Source organism: Panicum virgatum, chromosome 4K (assembly GCF_016808335.1).
Source record: "Panicum virgatum strain AP13 chromosome 4K, P.virgatum_v5, whole genome shotgun sequence".
NCBI lineage: Eukaryota > Viridiplantae > Streptophyta > Magnoliopsida > Poales > Poaceae > Panicum > Panicum virgatum.
This window is the reverse complement of record NC_053139.1, coordinates 8,842,562-8,863,699: the sequence shown is the minus strand read 5'-3', so window position 1 is coordinate 8,863,699 and position 21,138 is coordinate 8,842,562. Positions and strand designations below refer to the sequence as shown.

The 21,138-nt window shown below is 47.6% G+C and overlaps 2 protein-coding genes and 1 long non-coding RNA gene across 6 annotated transcripts; 1 reads left to right on the top strand and 2 right to left on the bottom strand.

The window, feature by feature from the left end:
- Window positions 1-1,858: 1,858 nt before the first annotated feature.
- LOC120704665 (3-ketoacyl-CoA synthase 6-like) lies at window positions 1,859-3,665 on the bottom strand. The gene has a single exon (XM_039989141.1). It carries the CDS (start codon window positions 3,596-3,598, stop codon window positions 2,111-2,113), a length of 1,488 nt encoding a protein of 495 aa, XP_039845075.1. The 5' UTR covers window positions 3,599-3,665; the 3' UTR covers window positions 1,859-2,110.
- A 10,899-nt stretch (window positions 3,666-14,564) lies between these two features.
- LOC120704664 (3-ketoacyl-CoA synthase 5-like) lies at window positions 14,565-16,226 on the bottom strand. The gene has a single exon (XM_039989140.1). It carries the CDS (start codon window positions 16,200-16,202, stop codon window positions 14,739-14,741), a length of 1,464 nt encoding a protein of 487 aa, XP_039845074.1. The 5' UTR covers window positions 16,203-16,226; the 3' UTR covers window positions 14,565-14,738.
- A 1,044-nt stretch (window positions 16,227-17,270) lies between these two features.
- On the top strand, window positions 17,271-20,538 carry LOC120704663. Of its 4 annotated transcripts, none has more exons than XR_005687636.1 (3): window positions 17,271-17,727; window positions 17,817-18,106; window positions 18,283-20,538. It is a non-coding gene; the product is annotated as an uncharacterized LOC120704663 (long non-coding RNA). The 4 variants fall into 4 exon arrangements; XR_005687635.1 differs by having other exon boundaries at window positions 17,811-18,106; XR_005687637.1 differs by having other exon boundaries at window positions 17,272-17,727; window positions 17,811-18,106; window positions 19,896-20,538.
- Window positions 20,539-21,138: the final 600 nt, after the last annotated feature.

The window sequence follows — 21,138 nt, the reverse complement described above, 5'->3', positions numbered from 1 at the left end:
AGTATAACAAATAAAGTTGTAAACTAACAATCTACAGAAAAAAACTATGTAACTACAAAACCTAGGAGAAACGAAACCTCTAATGAATATCTCCATCTGAAGAAACTACATAAACACTAACTAAACAACTGTGTAACTTCATGAGGAGCACCAGACAAAATGCAAGCTCAACCTAAAAGTTGCTTAAACCCAAAATTCAAGGGGGGAGGGGAACACAGAAACGCAACAACAAGTGATAAGCTGCGGGGCAAAATCGAATGAAAGGAAGCGATGAACTAGAATGAATCACAAAAAGCGGATCCCATTGCGAATCGAGTAAAATAAACACATGAACTCCAACGTCAGAAACAATATGAGCCAAGATCTAGGAAATGCCATACACAAATAAGCGGATCCAACTGCGAATTGAATAATAGGACCACATGAACTCCAACAACAGCGCCAATCTCATCAAAATAAACCGAGAAATCGAACGAATAAATCAAAGGCACAACTCAACTCGCACCATAAACAACATCAGAAACCAACAGAATGGTTGATTCCAAATCAATCAACCACAACAGATCGAACCAAACAGAACGAACCCATGAACTCTACCGAACAAACCAAATCCAGCAAAAACAGCAACAAATTGAAGCAAAAATCAACCGAACAAACAAACCGGGGAACAATGCGAAGGGAATAGAGCGCCCTAACTCAAGAAAACTCACCTAAAACACTAGAAACCGACGAACGATAAGAGGAGCAGGGCGAGTGCGAGAAGGGGGCAGCTCGGAGCGCTCAGAAAAGGGAGGAGGAAAAATGAATTCGAAACAGAAACGAGGGCAACGAGCGGGGAATAAAAGAGGAAAGTAACCGTAGAATCAAAAAAGCAAAATAAAAAGTGGGACCCACTTGTCAGTGAAAGAAACAAAACAAACGAGAAGGCTCAGCAAGCAGCGCGGGCGGCATCAAACACCAGAACACACCTAGGCGAACATAGTAGATCAGGAAAAATGGAGGGCGACACGCGCGAAGTCAAAACGAGAATCTGCACCAGCAGGCAACGCGTGCAGAGATGAAACACTAGAACACAGCTAGGTACATAGCAGATCAGGAATGGGGGGTGATGCGCGCGAAAATCAAACACGAAATCCGCACCAGGGGCGCGGCGCGTGCGAAATCAAACACTTGAGCACAGCTAGGGGGCATAGCAGATCAGGAATGGATAGCACCGTGCGCGAAATCAAAGCAGGGTCCAAAAAAATCTCCAGAAATCACCAACAGAAAAATAGGCGCCGAAGCCACCAACAACACTAATATCCAACCAAATCAACGTCAGATTAGCTATACGCCCGGGAGCAGATGATGAATGCGGAGCGCAACGCGGGGGATCAAAGTGAGCCAGAAAACTCCTCAAAAAGCATCGACAAAATCAGCGTCCAAAACAACCCCAAACAACTCTGATCACCAACCAAAAAGCACAACACAGGCAATCATCGGGGAGATCGCTAAGCAAAATCAAAACGCGAGGGGTGGATCGACGCAACTCACCGGCTGGATTTGTGGATCGCCCCCTCGCCGGATTGGACGAGAAAGGATGGGGAAAGTGCTGGGTCTCGACGACCCCAACCCGTGTAAAAGGAAAATGGGCGCGGTTCCCAAAAAATCAAATAAATATGCTGACAAACTGGGCCCACATACATGCCAGCTAACAGAAACAAAATAGACAACAGGGCAGATCAGACGAGCGTGAGGCAACCAGCACAGATATCGGACGGTGGCAAAATCGAGTGACAGCGACGCCAGAAACACTCGAGCAAACTATAGCTTTTCCCTATTTAATATGTCCGGTAGCGACGGTCGCCGACTGCAGAACTAAGACAGTAGTGAGAGCTAGTATACTGTTTGCAACAGGTTGAGTTCACACACACACACTCCTGTTAACCTGTTTCTTCATGGCTTTGCCACGCACGCACACGCATGGTGCTACAGTATAGAGACCAGGGTGTACAGGGCTCCATGCATTATTCCACAGGGATAGGACGATACACTGTACCATTCAGAGAAAAGCAATAAGCACTGCACACATGTTGGGTGCATGCCCAAGACAGAGCAGAGTGATCATCAGTCAGTGCTTGAGCACGTCCGGAATGTCCACCGGGTACCTGTGGATCGCCGTGGCCCACGGCCCCTCGGCGTTCGCCGCCGGCTCGATGCACTCCCACGCCGCGCTGTTGCACTTGAACCCGGACCCGAACCCAATCATCCACACGCGGTCGCCCTTCCTCATCCGGCCCTTGGCCTCGATGTAGGCCAGCTCGTACCAGAGCGAGCTGCTCGACGTGTTCCCGAACCGGTGCAGCGCCATCCGCGACGCCTCCACCTGCTCGTCCGACAGCCCCAGGCTGCGCTGCAGCTCGTCGATCACCGCGCGGCCCCCCGCGTGGATGCAGAAGTGCTCGAACGCCGTGCGGAAGTCCGGGATGTACGGCCGCACCCTGCCGCTCAGCACCTTGCGCGCGATGAAGGAGAGCGCGAACAGCAGCTGCTCCGACGCCGGCAGCACCAGCGGCCCGATCGCGGTGACGTTGGCCCTGAGCGCGTCCCCGGCGATGGCCATCAGGTCCTTGTTCAGGTTGATCCCGACGTTGCCCCGCTCGTCCTCCTGCTGGAACACGCAGGCGTACGCGGCGTCGTCCCGCGCGCCGGTGAGCGTGCGCACGACGTGCCTGAGCCGGAACCGGGCCCGCGCCGGCGAGTTGGACAGCAGCGCCGCCGCGCCGCCGATGCGGAAGAGGCAGTTGGGCAGGAGCATGGCGCGCTCGCTGCCGACGTAGTAGTTGGGCGTGATGGTCTCCGTGGACACCACCAGCGCGTGCGCGCTGCGGGGCGCCACCTGCAGGAGGTTGCGCGCCAGCCCCACGGAGATGAGCCCCGCGCTGCACCCCATCCCGGAGAGGTGCACGCTCCGGATGTCCTCCCGCATCCCGTACCTGCGGACGATCATGTCGACGAAGGACGGGGTCGGGCAGAAGAGGCTGCAGTTGACAACGAGGATGTCGACGGCGCCCGGGCTGATCCCGGTCTTGGCGAAGAGGTCGTCGAGGGCGCCGAAGACGACGAGGTCCACCTCGCCGCGCGCCGCGTCGAGGGTGCAGTACTTGTAGGGCGGGATGTAGTGGTGGGCCGGGGGCAGGCACGTCTCCTCCCCGAGCCCCGAGCGCTCCAGCAGCCGGGTCATGAACCGGACGCTGCGCTCGTTGAGCGCGGGAACCTGCTTGGCGTGCTCCAGGAACGTGGAGAAGGGCACGCGGCAGTTGGGCGCCGTGCGGAAGCAGGCGTAGTCCACCAGGTACACCGCGCGCGGGCGGTGTATGAGGTACACGGTCGCCGCCGCGGCCGGGAGGAACGCGGCCAGGAACAGGTGCGCGGCCCGGGCCTCCCGGAGGAGCCGGCCAGCGTCGTCGGGCCCGAGCCGCGCCGCGGCGACGAGGGCGGCGGCCGCGAGCGGCACCGTCACGACGGCGAGGAAGTTGTCCACGACGCGGCGGTACACGGTCTTGATGAGGCCCGTGCCGTTGCCGCCGGCGCCGGGCAGGGGTGGCGAGCTGCTCATGGTGTGCCGCGTTCGGTGCGCTAGCTAGCCGCAGCTGCACGCTAGCGAGGGAGACGATGTGTGTGGGTTCCGGCAGGGAGCGAGCTGCGGGTGAGGCGGTTTTAAAGCCGCGGCGGCTCGGGCTCTGTGCAAGGCAGGGGTGGTGCACTGTCTCCTTCAGTGAGACGCAGGCAGGCAGGCAGGGCGGGCTCACGTCCACAGTAAGTACACACAGTACTAGGGGTGGTAAAGGGCCTAATATTTTGAACTAAAAAAATCTAAAGGCCGGGTTTTAAAAGGGCTAAGCTCTAATTTTATATAATTTTGAGCTAAAAAAATTTAAGATCTTGTTGGGCTGTGAAGAAATCACTAGAGTCATGGCCCATTACCACCCCTACACAGTGCCCACCTTAGCTGGTGATAGAAAAAAGCTGGTGCTAGGTGCCACGTTAGCTAGGTCCTTTTTTCCTATTATTAGCTAGAAAACTTTTCTATTAACTGATTCTGGTTGGCCGCCAAGTTCGCCGAGTATTTTGTTTTTCCTTCTTTTCCTATTTTGTCTTTGCGATGTGGAAAGCTATTAGCTCGCCGGAGGGGTTGTCAGTCACTACCGGCCGGCCGGTTCAGGCGAGCATGGGGAGCATACCAACCGTTATGGGAGCTTGCACGGCCCCGCTAGCCACTGTGTATCCAGTGACCTCAGCTACTGGGTTCCCTTTTCTTCACGAGAGGATCGGGCATGGAGTGTCCGACGCGACTGTTGCCTGCTATGGAAGAAGGGTGAGGGAACTGAAGCTAGCTAGCTCGCCGAAGCTCACATGTGCACGCATCCATGGCTAACGCACGCACTGCACGGGGTTAGGGCACCGGTAAATACCGCCGGGACCTCAGATCGAGCTGCCACCGTTTTCCGTCGGGATCATAAAAATCCCCGCTGCGGATCGAGGAAAAGCGCGAAAGGAGGTTGTTGGTGTGTCTCAGAAATGGGCGCCCGCTCGAATTATCTCGCTCATCAATGGGAGGACCCTTTTTGGAAGATAACTAGGGATTCCCTTGGACCTTGGTCTTGGACACAAGCCGGTTTAGATCGGCAGCCATCTCCACCGGCATGGCAACGTCTGGACGAAATCTGGGCTACTATAAATAAAATAAGAGGCTCGTCTCAGTCTCAGTCTCAAATAAAATAAGAGGCTCGTCTCAGTCTCAGTCTCAGTCTCAGTCTCAGATAGGTTGAACAATATATAACCTGTCACTGTTTGGCAGGTGTCGGCAGTCGGCCAATCATCTACCACGGAGCGTCCGATGCTTGAACTTACCACATTGTCTAGAGAGCACTAGGTCAATAGTGCGCTTCGCCGCGCCCCGTCTCTCCCTCCACTCACCTCGCCGCGCGCGGATGGCGGCGCGGCTGCCCTCCTCTCCCTCCCCTCCCGTCTCTCCCTCCACTCCACTCCCCGCGCGCGGATGGCGGTGCGGCGGCCCTCCCCTCCCCTCCCTCTCCCGTCTCTCTACTCCCCCGTGCGCGGATGGCGGCACGGCGGCGTGTGGACAGTGGTGCAGGACCGGTCGAAGCAGGGACGGCAGCGCGGGCGCGGTCGAGGCAGCAGCGCACGAACCAGCGCGGGCGCGGCCGAGGCTGCTGCGCGCGGACGGCGGCTCGAGCGCGGCCGAGGCGTGGACGCCAGCACAGGCGTGGCCGAGGCCGGGACGTCCTTGCGGCGAAGCCGAATCCGGCGGTCAGCGGCGCCGGCGAGGCTAAGGCGACGAGGATGGCGAGGCCGAGGCGGGAACGGCAGGGCCGGATCCGGCGATGGCCGATGTCTCGTGGGTGGGAAGCGCAGGGGCCGTCGCAAGCACAGGAGGCGCGCAAAGCGGGCCGGGGCAGCTGAGCAGGCCTAGTTGGTGCGGCGAAGGCGGTTGGCTTAGGTTGGCCGAAATGCAGGGCCCGCGTCGGGCTGGGCACGTGTCAGCTCCAGGTGAACCAAGCTCTCCTAGCCTTGCCTCTCCACGGCCGATAAGTGTAAGAGTAAGTATATCAACCAGCGAGGGACAAAATCTTCTGCACCAGTTGAATTGATGGTATATGAAGAAGCGTCAGTGCAATGATATAAGCAGAAGCTGGCATGTTAGAAAAAAAGCCAATGTCTATATATGGCATGAGCAGGGTGACCGATTAAACCCGTGGGTGCAACAACCCATTAAGGCACAAATACTAAACGGGCCGTGCGTTGACCGCACGTGGGCTGAGGAGTCGGTTCCAGCATAGCACGGGTGCATCTTAGTCGTACCGTGACGTCCCGTTTAACCCACCCAGATCCGGTCGTGCCATGCCGACCGGGAAGCGGAGGTGGTCAAGTGCTGCGCACCCATGCGTGAGGGGAGGGGCACTGCTGCGGAGGAGGTGAGGAGTCTGCGTGGGGAGGGGAGGTAGCTTGAGCGCCTTTGTGTGGGGAAGGGAGGAGGGTGGGTGTTGGCTGCACCACCACGTAGAGACGGGAGGGGGCCGAGCGTCGCCGCGCGAGAGCGAGGAAAGAAGGACGGACGCTTTCCGATCATCAAGGCGTCATGCGGGGAGGGGTGGAGGGTCGGCCGCGTTGTCGCGCCTGGAGGGAAAGAAGGGGCAGCAGCCGTGGGTAGCTTGAAAGGAAGGTTAGAGCTTGGGTTTAGGTGGAAAATGGGTGTATATGTACTCGTGCGTGTGCCAAGGCCGGCCCAAGCACAGCACGAGGCTTATGCTGGCCGGAGCCGAGAAAACCGTGCCGTAGGTCAGCCATGAACCTTGGGCCGGATGGAAAACAATACATGCGATAAATTAGATAGATTTGTTGGTACTGATTTGCTGTGAGAAAAAAGTACGGCTGGCTGGTGTTGATTTGGTGTGAGAGAAAAACACTGCTACTAGTTGCCAACAGAACAAAGTGAATTGATTGACTAATATTCTTTCTACATGCGCATTTAATAGACAGAGGGAAATCAAAAGAGAACCCATAAAGCAATCTCTAATGACATTACTTAGGGGCACCAGGTCATTTCTTAAGGCTACTAATTAATCTCTATGAGAATTTCTACGATTGCATTTTCTGCCGGATTGAAAACTGAAATCGCATAGGATTACATTAACAAACCATTGTAGACTAATATTTTGGAATTGTCATACGTACTTTGTTGTAAAAGCTTAAAAATTTATAAAATGGCATGAAAGAATATGAAAGATCAGAATCAGTTGTATATATACAAATTAAACCAGGCCAGAACTTGAATCGAGCCCGTTCTGTTATATATCCTGCTATCCCAACGCATATAATTAACCTCGCTGTCTCCCCATTGATGATAGGCTTGAAGAAAGGTCCAGAAAATCCCAAGTGGCCTTTCTTTGAAAGCAAAGAGGGAGCGAGGGAGACCATCTAAGGCAAAAGATCATCATTAATTTCATGAAATACCAATGCCTAAACCAATGCTTAATCACGGCCGAATTAAGGATAAAAACCGTGGGTTTCGCAAACCCATCAGTTTCTTATTGGAGAGAGCACTTAAATCAGACATGGAAACCCACTAAATGGATCACAAACACTACTACGTAAACATTATCATTGCTGCTTTCAAACCCAGAAAAATAGTGTAAAATAGTATACAAAACAGATAATGGTGGCAACAAAAATCACAATGAAGCAACCACCACAACCGGTGGTGGAGCCACTAGTATGGCGAACCATGGTGGCCACCATACCTGGTGGCCGACGAACTCCCCAGTTCCTGCGAGGTTCAGTCACCATAGAAATAGAGGTCTGTTCGGCTGGAAACTGGAGAAAGAAGATAAAACGTTTAGAGCATCTCCAGTAGATTACTCATCCCTCCCCTAATACTAAAAATATATTCTTTTGGTAATGGGAGGTGCTCCAGCAAATTATCAATTCCATCGCTAATACCTATATTTTTTTGGTGATCGCTAAAACTAACACACCTCCGTTTTGCTCAAATGTATGGGATTCCTCCCCCTCCCTTCACCCTATTCTTTGAGTAATCTGCTATAGCACTTACTACCAAAATGTAAAAGTATTATTGGTAATGGAGAGAGAAAATATATATGATATGAGAAATAAGTAATCTGCTGGAGATGCTTTTAGGCTTTAGACTTTTGGGCCGTCAGCCCGTGACCAATCCATTTACCTGAAGCTGAACCGTGAAAAATTGACGTATGAAGGCGTTGTCGCCTGTCGATTTGTCGCTCTCGACTACCTCCACGGTTCCTCTCCCTCCACTGCTCCGCGCCCTCCGCCATAGGTAGATTTTAATTCTAGCTCCGCCACTGACCGCAACATTTAACGCCCAAATTTTTTCACACGCAAAGCGTGCATTCTCGACTTCTCGAGGATTTGAATGGGTTATATTACCCCTCCACTAGATCATATAGTCACTTGTGACTGGTAAAGGGATGCTATTCTTTCATATTGATCTTCCAAATCTTATATTAAATACTTGGATTCCAAAACAATCTCAACTGAAAAAATTGTCAACTACAGTATTTTAGATCTTATCGAACACTATAATTTTGGTATACAATATGTCTCCATCTTACTTTTCTTAAAAAATAAAAAAAATAATTTTATAAGGTGGTGGATCATCACTCAGTTAATAGATGCATAAATTAACAAATCCAGAATAGTGCAATTGCATTTTTTTCATTTGTTTTAGAAGGTGAAATGGCATGATCTGAACAACATGTGTACACACCTATATACATATATAACTACTAAAGTTGGCTATTAAAGGGCTGCTCCTGAACCGAGCCTTCGTGGTTCAGTGTATTTCTATTCATATTAAAACATACCTTAAGAACATGTCCATATGGCCATGGCTTTGCTGCAAGGATATTTGTAATAAATTAATAACAGAAGACCTCACACACCTTCTATGCAAACAATTTTTAGGTAAACCGTTAGGTGCAGTTCTAAAGATTGTTGAGGATCGAAGGGAAGAATTTCGGAAGACATCCCATTCCTTGGAGATAATTTCAAGATGCCACTTTTGATACTTTTCTTCCATAATTAGCCCGTTTAACAAATTGTGGCTGTATGTATCATTTCGCTAACACTACAACAATTGCGCCAGTTTGCAAGTGGTGACGTGGTGCAAGACTGCAAGTGCAAAACTGCAAGGTGTCCAGTCATCATGTCCCGTCACATTTATTTGTTTTTATGACGATGCTAGCCAGAAGCTTGCATTGTCATCAACCATGTCCATACGTCGCAATTTCTGTATTGATTATTCTGTACTTCAGAGCTACTTAATCAACGACATGGACTGATGGCTCTGCACAACCTCTAACTGTTTGTGCTGTAGTGCCATATACCCTCGACCCTTTTGTCGTCTTACTTCACTTCAGGATTGTAGGAGGAATTTATTTTCAACTCAGAACAAATGACCAGAAACAGTATACTAGTAGTACTTCACTTCAGGATTGTAGGAGGAATTTATTAGTTTTTTTAGATTTATAGACTTTGATACGCATATATATATATATATATATATATATATATATATATATATATATATATATAATATGTGTCTGGGTGCATAACAAAATCTATGAACCTAGAAAAGCCCAAACGGATAATAATAATTTGGAATGGAGGGAGTTCGTCTATATTGCCAATGGTTCTATGGTAGGTAGCTAATTTTCTATAACATGATTAGTTGGAAAAGCGGACTGACCGGGTTGACTGCCTCAGTAATGGTTCGGGCAAACAATCCCTTGACTTTGAGAGCTTACCTTCTCGAGTCTTATTAACTGAAACGAAAACAACTGATGGTTCAGGCGTTCAGCGCACCTTCCGGATATCTATCTTAATTTGATCAATTCAGCGAGCATACGACCAGCTGATGCTGACTTACTGTATTTCTGAATGAACAAGCCACCAGCCGACTCATTTGTGGCCATGTAAATGGCGTCAAATTGGTTAAGACTCGTGGCATGCTTGCCCATACTGCTGATGCGCCTTTATCCTATCCATATCGGGCTCAGAGTGTGTGTAGTGGTAATGGGCTATTACCCTAATGACCTCTTTACAGCCCACGACCCTTAAATATTGTAGCTCAAAATTATATAGGATTAGAGCCCGGCTCTTTTAAGGCTTAATTCTTAGATTCTCTAGACCAAATTGCAAGACCCTCTACCACCCCTAAGTGTGTGTGGTTTGCTTTGACCGGGATAGCAGCAAGCAAGGGGCGCGGTTGGGCGCAGCTATACATCATCTAAGGCGATGGAAGCGCCATCCATTGCTTGAAGACAAGACAGGCCCATGCGGCCTACCAACGCCCTCCCCTGCCTTCGCGCCCTTGGCGCTGCACCACCTTCTCTTCACCCGCGTCGCCGGTCACCACCCACCCGGAGTCCTACCTGCTGGCCGGTGGCGCTCCCGTGCCGCCTCGTCCTTCGCTGCCCAACCCACCACCACTGCCGGGCTGCGGCCACCCCTAACCCCCTTCTCTAAGGTCGACGTCCATGGAAGCTCCAACAACCCAAAAAATTAAGTTCTGCTGCCGCCCTCGACCGCCCCGGCAGTCGACGACCTCGCTGGCGGTCACTCCCCCCAACAACCTCCCCTCGCCAGCCACTCCCTCCTCCTCCCCTAGCTCACCGCCGCCGCCACCACTCCCCTCTCCCTGGCTCGCCGCCCACAGGAGCATGAGGAAGAAGAAGGGAAGCCATTTTCCCTTCAGGGATGGTTTCAAGTTTTGTCATGCGGACGATATATAGCCCTGGCAGACACAGTTAGCTGTCAAGTGACATCTCTGTGTGATTGTCGTCTGAAGGCTCCCGCCGTCCTGCTCCGTTTTCTCCGCCCCGGGTATCGGCCTATGTCCAGCTCATGTAGCCAAGTATAACTCTAATATATAAGATCTAGGACCGATCGCTATTTTATTGTGCCACATGTATCTTAGTTTGTATATTTTATTATTTCTGCCTACTATTGTTTCACGTTGCTCCTAAAGAGGAGAGAGATTGTATCCATGCATGTTGAAGAACAAACAACGATGATGATATCACCCACCTGCATACAAATTCAAAATAAAAAAGATATAGATATTAAAATGACAATCCAAATTAAATTTGAATTGCATCTTTATCTTTCTTGCAATTAGATCTTCAAAATATGGCCACACTTGTCTATATTTGTAAAATATATTATAAAAATAATTTTCTTTAATACTAAATAGTTAATCTCAGATACTGGAACAAATATTTTAATGACACGAACAAATAGTTTTTTTGAACAAAAATATTAAACATAACAGAAAATAATAATACCAAATGAACAAAATATTAAACATCACGAACATTTAATTATATAGTAGAAGTAATAAAAAAATAAATATCACGAACAAATAAATCAACACCGCTGAATAATTTAATCTAAAATATGAAAAAAATAATTTAGTATTGCAAATAAATTAGTTACACTTATATAAATAATTTTATAAAATAATAAATATATCTATAACATAAAATTTTTTTTGCAAGACATGTGCTAAACAAGTTAGTATATGAAGGAAATCAATTATAAAATAACTCTACATGACACGGCCACACCTTGCATAAATTCTATAACAGCGTTAACAATTTAGTTAAACAAAAGTAAGAAAGGAAAATAAAAAAGGTTAATATTACGGAAAGGAAGGCAAAAAAAGAAAAAGACTGCCGTGAGTATCAAAAGGAGCTAAATTGAAAAAAGATAAAAATAATCTTATCATAAATTAAATTAGAAGGATGAAACAAAAAGAAGTGGTAATGAATAAGAAAAGGGAAATAAAAGATAAGAATAAAGATTTGTTAAGATCAAACACAAACTCGTTAAGATCCATATATAAGAATAAATGTGAAAAATAAAATTACAAACTGCATAACTGAAATTAGAAGAAAACAATAGGATGAGAATATAGGAAAGGAAGAAAGAGTATACGCATGTTGGTAGAAGAAGAAAAATGAAAAGAAAAAAGTATTGGATTAAGAAAATAGAGCAGAATCGAAAAGCAAATGGAAAGAGAAAAAAAGGGAAAAAGTATAATGGGCCGAACCCAACAATGCAGCACCTGTTGCGCTGTTCAGTTCAAGAACAATCCAACACTTGTTCGGCTTTAAAACTTTTCGGTGGGCCAGCTTGAGCTGGAGCGCGTGGGCGATAAAAGCGGAAATTCTATATATCTTCCGAAAGATTTTTTTCTTCCCCATCTTTTAATATTTGAGATTCGTGCAAGTCATCTCATCCGTTGGATCTTCTCAACTCTAATCTTCCTCCTCCAACCCCCTTCCCCATAAGCGCCGCCGCCGCCCTTTGAACGCGCAGCGCCGCCGCTCCGCCAGCCGCGGCCGCTTGCCCGCCGCGATTGCCGCAACCACCTGCTCGCTGCGCGCGGCTGCTGCGCCGCGAGCCGCGCGCTGCCGCGCGTTGCTGCTGCTGCGCAGCACGCTGCTGGTGCTGCTGCATGCTACTACATGCTGTTGCTACTGCTGCTGTGCCGCACCCACGCAACATTTCTATTTTTAGTATTTTCAACATGTGGTCTTTACAGTTTTAACATTTTGAAAGCCAAATATTGAATATGTTTAGTAAAATATTGAGTTAATTTTGCTAAAATATTAAACATATTCGCAGTACATAATTGGGTCAAAATGGACTTTAAAGATGAATATTTTATCTATCTTCGAGAAGATAGATAGGAGCCCCCGATAAAAGAGCCTTTTGTCGCGCGCGCGATGCAGGCCCAGCAGTGTTCAAACATGAGGCCTGGTGTGGCCAGCATGGGCCAGTTTTTAGGGATTCGCACAAGTTGGGCCGGACCAGCGGAGGACTACTTAGGGGTTGTTTGGTTTGAGGGGCTAAATTTTAGTCTATGTCACATTAAAGAGAATCTTAGCATTTAGAAGTATTAAATAAATGTTAATTATAAAATTAACTGCAGAACCCTATGGCTAAACTGCGAGACGAATCTAATGAGGTATACTAATCTATAATTAGCGGATGGTTACTGTAGCATCACAGTAGCAAATTATAGATTAAATAAGCTCATTAGATTCGTTTCGCGAATTAGCACTCAGCTGTCAAAAAAATTTTATACACAGATTTTATTTAATACTCTAAAATAATAAGATTTCTTTTGATGTGACGGGGACTTTAAAAAAGTTTCTGGAACCAAACAGCACCTTAAGAATCGAATTTTGGCTATTCATTTTTTCCAACAGTTATTTAAAGAGCAGGTTAGACCTGAGATTAAGAGTTTACTAGTCCAGGCTCTGGTGATTTAGTAGATAAATCTTCATGGTGTTTTTAGAGGACATCACAAAATCTTGGTAATAAAGGTTTTTTTTTGCAAGATTAGTGTGTGCCAATCTTTCTGTGTTTACTTTTCATCTTGCATGCCCGATTTTATATTTTCGACTGAAATGACTGTTTTCAACGCCTAGGGTTGATTTGATTCGTATATACTTAATTTTGCAAGGGAATCAAATTAGTGGCCTAGAAAGTTTAATTGATCGGATCTGTATTCTTTTCAAAATTCAGGACGAGAGAGTGGAGTTATTATACTGGTGCAAAACAACAACGACATTATAATTCCAAGACATACACTCATTACTTTAGTACAAATACTTGGATTATTGGGCTACCCTCAGCTCAAGTGGCGATTAGCACAGTCATGCTTTGATTATTGGGTACCGATGGATGCACTTACTCCATGGCCCATCATCAGCATTATCTGATGGTTGGATACACTCCCATACAAAAAGGAGCTTGCCCCTCCTGTTCCATCGAAAAAACATAGTCGAGTTCTCCAATCTATCTGAATTGAACCATGGTTTTGGCTTCACCGGTGAAATCACATTTTTCATGAAGTCGAAACTGTTGTTTAATTTACCAATGCAGCTTCAATGGAGAAAAAAGGAGAAGCTAGAAGCCATTTTTTCTTCTCCTCTCTATTGTAAGTGATTCTGGAATTTCATTTTGGATTTCTTGGTTGAAGCCATTTTATTTTTGAGCTTTGTTACAATGATTATAAAATACAATGGGTACTTTCAGGTACTTTTGCCTTGAATTTTTTTATGGCCGTTGATCAATGGAAAATATTTATAAAAATTAAATTAAATTAGTATTTGGTCCCACTTTTTGGTACTTGTCCCACATTTTTGTACCACCAGGTACTTTCTACTTGATCACATTCTGTCAGATGGACGGCTGTTATTTTTTTTCAATCATTATAAAAATTCTCATATATATTAGGTAGAATCAGACGACATCAAAGAATCGTTTTCTCAATGTAAATTGGAATTGCTAAAGAATATGTAAGACATATTATGAATGAAATTTCAATTTATTTCACTACTACAAAAACAGCCTTTTGTCCCGGTTCCATATGGCCATTTGTCCCGGTTTTGGAACCGGGATTCGGCCGCCGGGACAAAAGCGCTGGAGGCTTTTGTCCCGGGTGGTAGAACCGGGACAAAATGTCCCTCGTGCTAAAAAATATTTGCGCCCTGCGGGATTGGAACCCAAGACCTATTGCCTAGCGCATGGCCTGCTTGCCAACTCACCTAAGTAGTACATGTGACTCAGTAAAGAATAACTCTCTTTTGAACTATCACGTAGAGGGGCCTTTTGTCCCGGTTGGTGGCTCCACCCGGGACAAAAAAGGCCTTTTGTCCCGGTTGGTACCACCAACCGGGATAAAAGGGTCACCCTTTTGTCCGGGTTGGTGTTACCAACCGGGATAAAAAGGGTTGGACCTTTTGTCCCGGGTGGAGCCACCAACCGGGACAAAAGGGGGGCCTTTTGTCCCGGTTGGTGGCTCCACCCGGGACAAAAGGCCCATGTCCCCCCGCTCCTTTGGACCCGGGACAAAAGTCACCTTTTGTCCCGGGTCCAAAGGTAACCGGGACAAATGATCTGGAACAAAAGCCTATTCTGTAGTAGTGTTTCATACTTAAACATATAAGTTTTAGAGATTTATACTTGCATTAAAAGTGGGTTTTGTTCAAAATCCTTACATCGAACTGATACAAAGACTTTGAGACACTCTCAGCCTCTGCATGTATAGCCAGGATACACACAGTTCACAACACAAGACCCTTGCAAAAGTGCATGTGTATCTTAAACCTCGACCAAAGCTTTCACCTGGCCACTTTGGTTAGTTCTACAGGATACCTACGAATGCAATCAGCCCAAGGTCCATCAAGGTTGCTACGAGACTGGATGCACTGCCACACGACGCTATTGCACTTGAATCCTGATCCAAACCCAATCATCCATACCCGATCACCCTTCCGCATCCGACACTTGGCATCAATGTATCCAAGCTCATACCAAACCGAGCTGCTCGACGTATTCCCAAATCTGTGCAGCGTCATCCGTGATGGCTCAACGTCCTCATCTGATAGACGAAGGCTACGCTGGACAGCATCAATCACCGCCCGCCCACCGGCATGGATGCAAATGTGCTCGAAGGCCATCCGGAAGTCAGGAACGTAGGGCTTCATCTTTCTGTTCATCAGCAGCTTGCGTGCAATCAGTGAGAGCACGAAGTGCAGCTGCTCCGATAATGGGAGAACAAGGGACCCTATCGCCGTGATGTTGGCCTGTAGCGTGTCACCAGCAACAGCTACAAGGTCTTTGGACAGGTTGACCCCCATCTCACCCATGTCATCCTCCTGCTGGAATGCACACTGATAAGACCTGTCTTGGGCGGCAGTGATTGTGCGTACGGTGTGCATGAGCTTGAAGCGGGACTTAGACCTAGATGTGGACAGTAGCACTGCAGCCCCACCCATGCGAAACAGGACATTCGGTAGCAACATGGAAAGGTTCCTCCCTGCGTAGTAGTGGAGCGATGAGATGATCTCCGTGGACACCACTAGTGCGTGTGCGCCCGGAGGGGCAGCCTGCAAGAGGTTCTTCGCAGCCTCCACTGAAATCATTCCTGCGCTGCACCCCATCCCTGAGATGTGGATGCTACGGACGTCACCTCGCAGCTTGTACTTGTTCACAATCATGTCAGCTAAAGATGGCACCGGACAGAACACGGTGCAGTTCGTGACGACAATGTCAATTGCCTCAGGGCTGACGCGTGTCTTGGCGAGCAAGTCGTCGATGGATGAGAAAACAACCTGCTCAGCCTCGCCGCGAGCATCGTTCAATGTGTTAGATGGTGGGATGTAGAGGGTAGCAGCTGGGAGGTAGCTCTGCTCACCGATGCCGGAGTTCTCAAGCATGCGCTTCATGAAGCGGATGCTTTTGTCGTCGATGAGTGGGAAGTGGTGAGCATGTTCGACGAAAGAGGCCAAGGGGATGCGGCAATCGGATGTGTGGCGGAAGCAAGCATAGTCCACAAGGTACACACTGCGAGAGCGGCGCATGAGGTAGAGGGTGCCTAGGGCAATTGGAAGGAAGGTTGCTGAAAACAGGTGGGCGTGCCGCACTGAATGTAACCATGTGAGGATCTGGGCAGGGCCAAGCTGAGCGGCTCTCAGCAAGAGGATGGTTCCAAGTAGCACAGCAGCAACGGTGACAACAAAATTGTTCATGACAAGCTGGAATAAGTATTTGTAGCGCTTGATAGTACTGGGTGGTGAGTTCATGTTGCTGATGCTCCTGATGAAGTGCATCGGCTCATATGGAGCAGGACTGGAGGGTGTGCAAGGTTTTAAAGGGGGGATGTCTTTCATATCATTTATTATGCAATGCCATTAAAACATCATGGGGGGATATCGAGGTGACTAAAAATCGTGCCTGTCTAAATCAAACACTTGACTTAAATTGAATTGTTTCTAGATGAAAATAACTTTATCTTCATCACCTTAATTTGCATCATAAATTACACATGACATCTCTGCGTGGCTGATCCAGAGACATCTCTCTCACACACACACGGGGATAGATATTTCAAGAACATGGAAAAACAGTAGACGCGAACATGAAACTGTCGTGGACAAGCATGTACAAGGACAATAAGTTCAATAGCATGTACAACAGATCGTATTATCACAAATTGTTGGCTGTTGGCAAGGTGGTAGGTTAAATTTTGTTGGCAGGCGGTGGCTTTTAAATTTTTTTTTCCAAAGGCGCTTAAAAGGAGTTGGCAGGTGGAACTATACCTCTTTCTATTAGTTTAACTTTTTGGATTGAATTGGTTGGTGCAGACAACTCGCTCAATGTAGTATCAGGGCTAGAGGTCTTGAGTTTGAATCCTGAAGAACACGATTAAATAAAATAATTGTAGCTGATTTCTGTCCACGTTTGAGGTCAGGTGGAGCCTACACGTGAGGGGAGTCTGTTGAAATATAAGTTTGGGTTGAATTGGTTGGTGTATGCAACTCAATATATATAATTAATATATATAATGTAGGGGGAGTGTTGAAGTATCGGAATAGTTAAAAGATACTACTGCTTACTGTTTGCTCTTCTCCCCGCTCTTCAGGTAAGAAGGGGGCGCGTGTCCTGCATGCTCTGACTTTTTTGCATAAACACCCTCCGGTTTAATAGAAATCACAATTGAACTCAGATCCTCCACAAGGCACAGTAACCATGTTCAAATAGTTTTCACAAAGGTCCTCAAATAAATGTTTATTTCAACGTAAAGAAGAAGAAATTCTATAATGTTGTTATCTTTACAGCAACCCCCAGGCATTTTTGACTGACCCCCTTCCGCAACCCCGAACCCTAACTCCCTCTCCCCACCGCTCTCCTCCCTTTCCTGCTCCCCGCCGCCGCCACCCTCTCTCTCCCTCTCTCCTCTCTGCCTCGCCGATGCCGCCTCCCCTCCCCGCCGTCGCCCCTCCTACTCTACGCAGCCGCCTCCAACTCTCGCGGGATACAGATCGCCAGCAGGCTACGGAGCGTACGCGCCGCGTCGGAGGGGGATCTGGCGACGGCTAGGAGGTCTGCGGCGGTGGGGGTCAGCGATAGGGAGAGCGGGAGCGGGGCGCGGAGATGGAAGACTCGCTGGAAGAGGCGGAGGAAGTGGAGTTGGCTGCGGCAGTGGAAGCGGCGCGCGAGGTTCGGCAGCGCAAGCAGCTCGCAGGAGGCCCGTAGCGCGTCGACCAGCGGGAACACCGCGACAGGTAGAAGGTGTGCTGCCGCGAGCCACTCGAAGGCGTAGTCCAGGTGCGTAGGCGAAGCCACCCAGCCCTACTCGTTCGGACTCTCCCTCCCTTCCGCCTCCCCGATCCCCATCACCATCCCTTCAGCTGCAGAGCCTCGCGCGCCGAGGTCAAAGCCACGCCGCGGCTCGACCGGGGGCGTCCCGGCGTTGGTGGTGGCGCGGAGATGGCGGCGGAACAGGACATCCACGACCTGCCGCGGAACGACGCCAAACTATGCGGCGCTCACGCCGCTCCGGTTCCTCGAGCGCGGCGCGCTGACCCACCCGGCCAGGGCCTTCGTCGTGCACGGGCCCGTGCGGTACACCTGGGCCGACACCTACAGCTGCTGCCACCGCCTCGCCTCCGCCCTCACGCGCCGGTCCGTCGGACACGGAAGCACGGTGCGGTCTCCATCCTTTCCCGCTCCTCTTCTCTGTTTTGCCTATTCGTTGGTTGTCTCGATGTTCAATATATCTTAACTCCTCAAGTAATTTGGATGGTTAGTCCCACTTTGTTTATTCAGTTCAATCGGAGTGTTAGTGTCTGAATTCGTCGAATATATGCATGGCTTTTGCAGTGCGGGACAATTGATATACAAGGCAGTTCTTATTAGACAAGTGTGTTCTGATTATTAGCACCGACAACCACAAGCAAGCTCTCACGTGTATGCTCAATGTTACTCGAAATAAATCAATTGAAAAGATAAGCATACATTTTTTATCACTTCTGTTTTACTGGTAATGTTTGCTTGATGCTATTTTTGGTACATAATTTATGACTCCCTGCGTATATGAGAGGATAGCTATATCCTGATTGTTCCTATTTCCGTAATTTCGGAACCATCGCATGAACACTGAAATTATTTCCCAGCAAAACTGGAGCAGAATTCCTATCTCTCTTGTCCATTATATTGTTTGGGTAACAAATTGTAGGAGTAGATGCAGTTAGTATCACCGAGTATCTCTGTTCTCAAGGCGTCGCCTAGGCGTCCATGCGCCGTCCACCGATTTGCGCCTTGCTCGCCTAGGCGCCCGCCTTGCTCGCCTAGGCGTCCAGCCGCCCCATCTTGCTAGGCGTCCGCCTTACCGCCTTGAGAACGGAGCCAAGTACATTATAAGATACAAACAATAGGAGATGCAAGAGTTATATTGTTTGGGTTACTTTGCTTGATTTCAGTTTTTATAAACCATATATGAAAGAGTTATTGGCAAAAAAAATGTAATACACTAGGTACAACAAACAAAAATAAAGAACTTTCTTCACCACTAATAGCAGCAGCAGGCTTTGCGTGATCTCGGAATCTTGCAATAGGTGAGGACTTCTATGTTAAGGGGATGGTACAGTGAGAGGATCGCCTATGAACATTATGAAAGGAAATTCAGTCACATCAATACATGTAATCCAGCGTGGATACTAATTTACAAATGATTGCCTGAATCATTGCAACTTGTTCTGTGCAGTATGCGTATAACTTTTTCAAATGAATTTCTGATCGATTTAATTCTCAAAATGTGGATATGGGTTTCTCCCCTTCTCACTGGGAAGAATAGTATTATGTTGTTTCAGTTTTGCCACTATGGATGTAGTCATGTAGAACTCTCCTACACTCCAACAGTTTCAGTACTTTTAGTTGGATATGGGTTTATCCTTATTGTGGCGCTTCTCTTCACTGGCTTGCATGCTTTCCAGCAATACTCAAGGGGTGAGTGCCTTACAATCACAATTTATTTTGATGTATTAACCAACTGGGGGTCTGCTGGCTGTTTAGCCCTCTTAGAATGCTGCCTAGCATGCATGGGGTGCTCGATAGGACATGCAATTTTTTGCAGCATTTCTTCTGGGGGATCATAAGTGTAGCCAATATTTCTCTTAACCTTGCAGCGATACTTGTGATATGCCCATTGATCTTTGGCTGGTTGCTTTTGATAAGTTGATATCTGCACTTCATAATTGTTTGGTGTGAAAATACCTCAGAAGACCCAACTTCTATTTGCTTCATCATTTGCTTCTAATGCCATTCTCTGGCTTATTGGATGCATCTGTTTGAAGCTTCACTACTCACTTTCCAGTCTTCTTCTCCCGGTGTGTCAATTGTCATACTATAGTTTTGGTTCAGCATGTCAGTATGTATGTTTTTTTTGTTGTTTCAGAATTTAAACAGTGGAATGCATGTGTTTTGCTTGTCAATAGGTATTGAGGCTAGGAGTTAGTGCCCTTGTCGACACTACTGGAGGCCAAATCAAGATAGGGGAACCATTCTGCAACTTTTATTTCAAGTTTCTGCTGGGTCTTTTTCTCAGTGCTATCTATGTTGCAATGGTCATTCTTGTTCCTGTTGAAATTGCTTTTCATTTGGCACCTACTGTGTTCCCGTCAGACATATCACGTAAATTCTCTATGCCAGTCTTTGGCATCTCAACTCATTTGTTAATTTATGTTCGTGCTTGCAAATTGCAGCTACTTTGATCCTCCAATTCAGGGCAGATGGTGTCTGGGCCCTTTGACGGCGATGAGGTCGCGGACCGGCTCACCTCCAACACCGGCAAGATCATCACCGACACATCGTTGGGTTCGGGCCGAGGCGGAGGGAAGTAGAAGCATTGCCATCGCCGCCAACGGTTGCAGCAGACTAGCATTCGTCCACCCAGATGGTAGGGCGCGCATCGCGCGCCTAATGTTCTAGTAAATGAATTGTCCGCCTCTTCCTATCAGCTTAAGTTTTTGGGTTGAATTGGTTGGTGCATGCGATTCCTATATAAATGTAGATATGTATGGTTTCTTGGAAATATAATGTCTCTAAATTTAGGGGAATTTCTCTTTTAAGTCTGGATCACATCTGGTCTTTTAACTGCTTTATTTTTTATGTTGCTACTTGAAACTTGCAGTTGTTGATTTAATGGTTTAGATCCGTAACGACTACCGTCATATATAGAATCGTGGGTATGTTTGGTAGGGCTCCTCCTAGGGATGCAAGTTCCATCTTTTTGGGGTCATTGGGTCGACCCAAAACTTGATAAAATGAACTAGAATGGCATGTTATGTAATTATTTTGGGAGAAAAAATGAACTAGAATGAGAAACTCAAAAACTTCAATGGGTACCCACTTGCATCCCTAACTCCTCCTGCTTCTACTTAATCCCGCAAATAATGATTCTAACAGTGATTATGTGGTTGAGAGTGATGCATTATGAATCTCTAGGTCTATTAACGGATGACGTGATTTTGTACAGAAAGTAAATTAGAAGGATTTTCTTTTCATCTCACAACCCCTCGGCTCATTCTAAAATCAGTTTTCAGCAAACATCATCCCGCAGAGCTCCTCCAATCAGCTGGGAGAAGACATTACGATGAGCCGTTCCAACCAAGATAAATTCAAAAATGAAACAAACGCTATTCAATTATCAGAGTGTTGCCGGCATGACGGAGAGTGCTG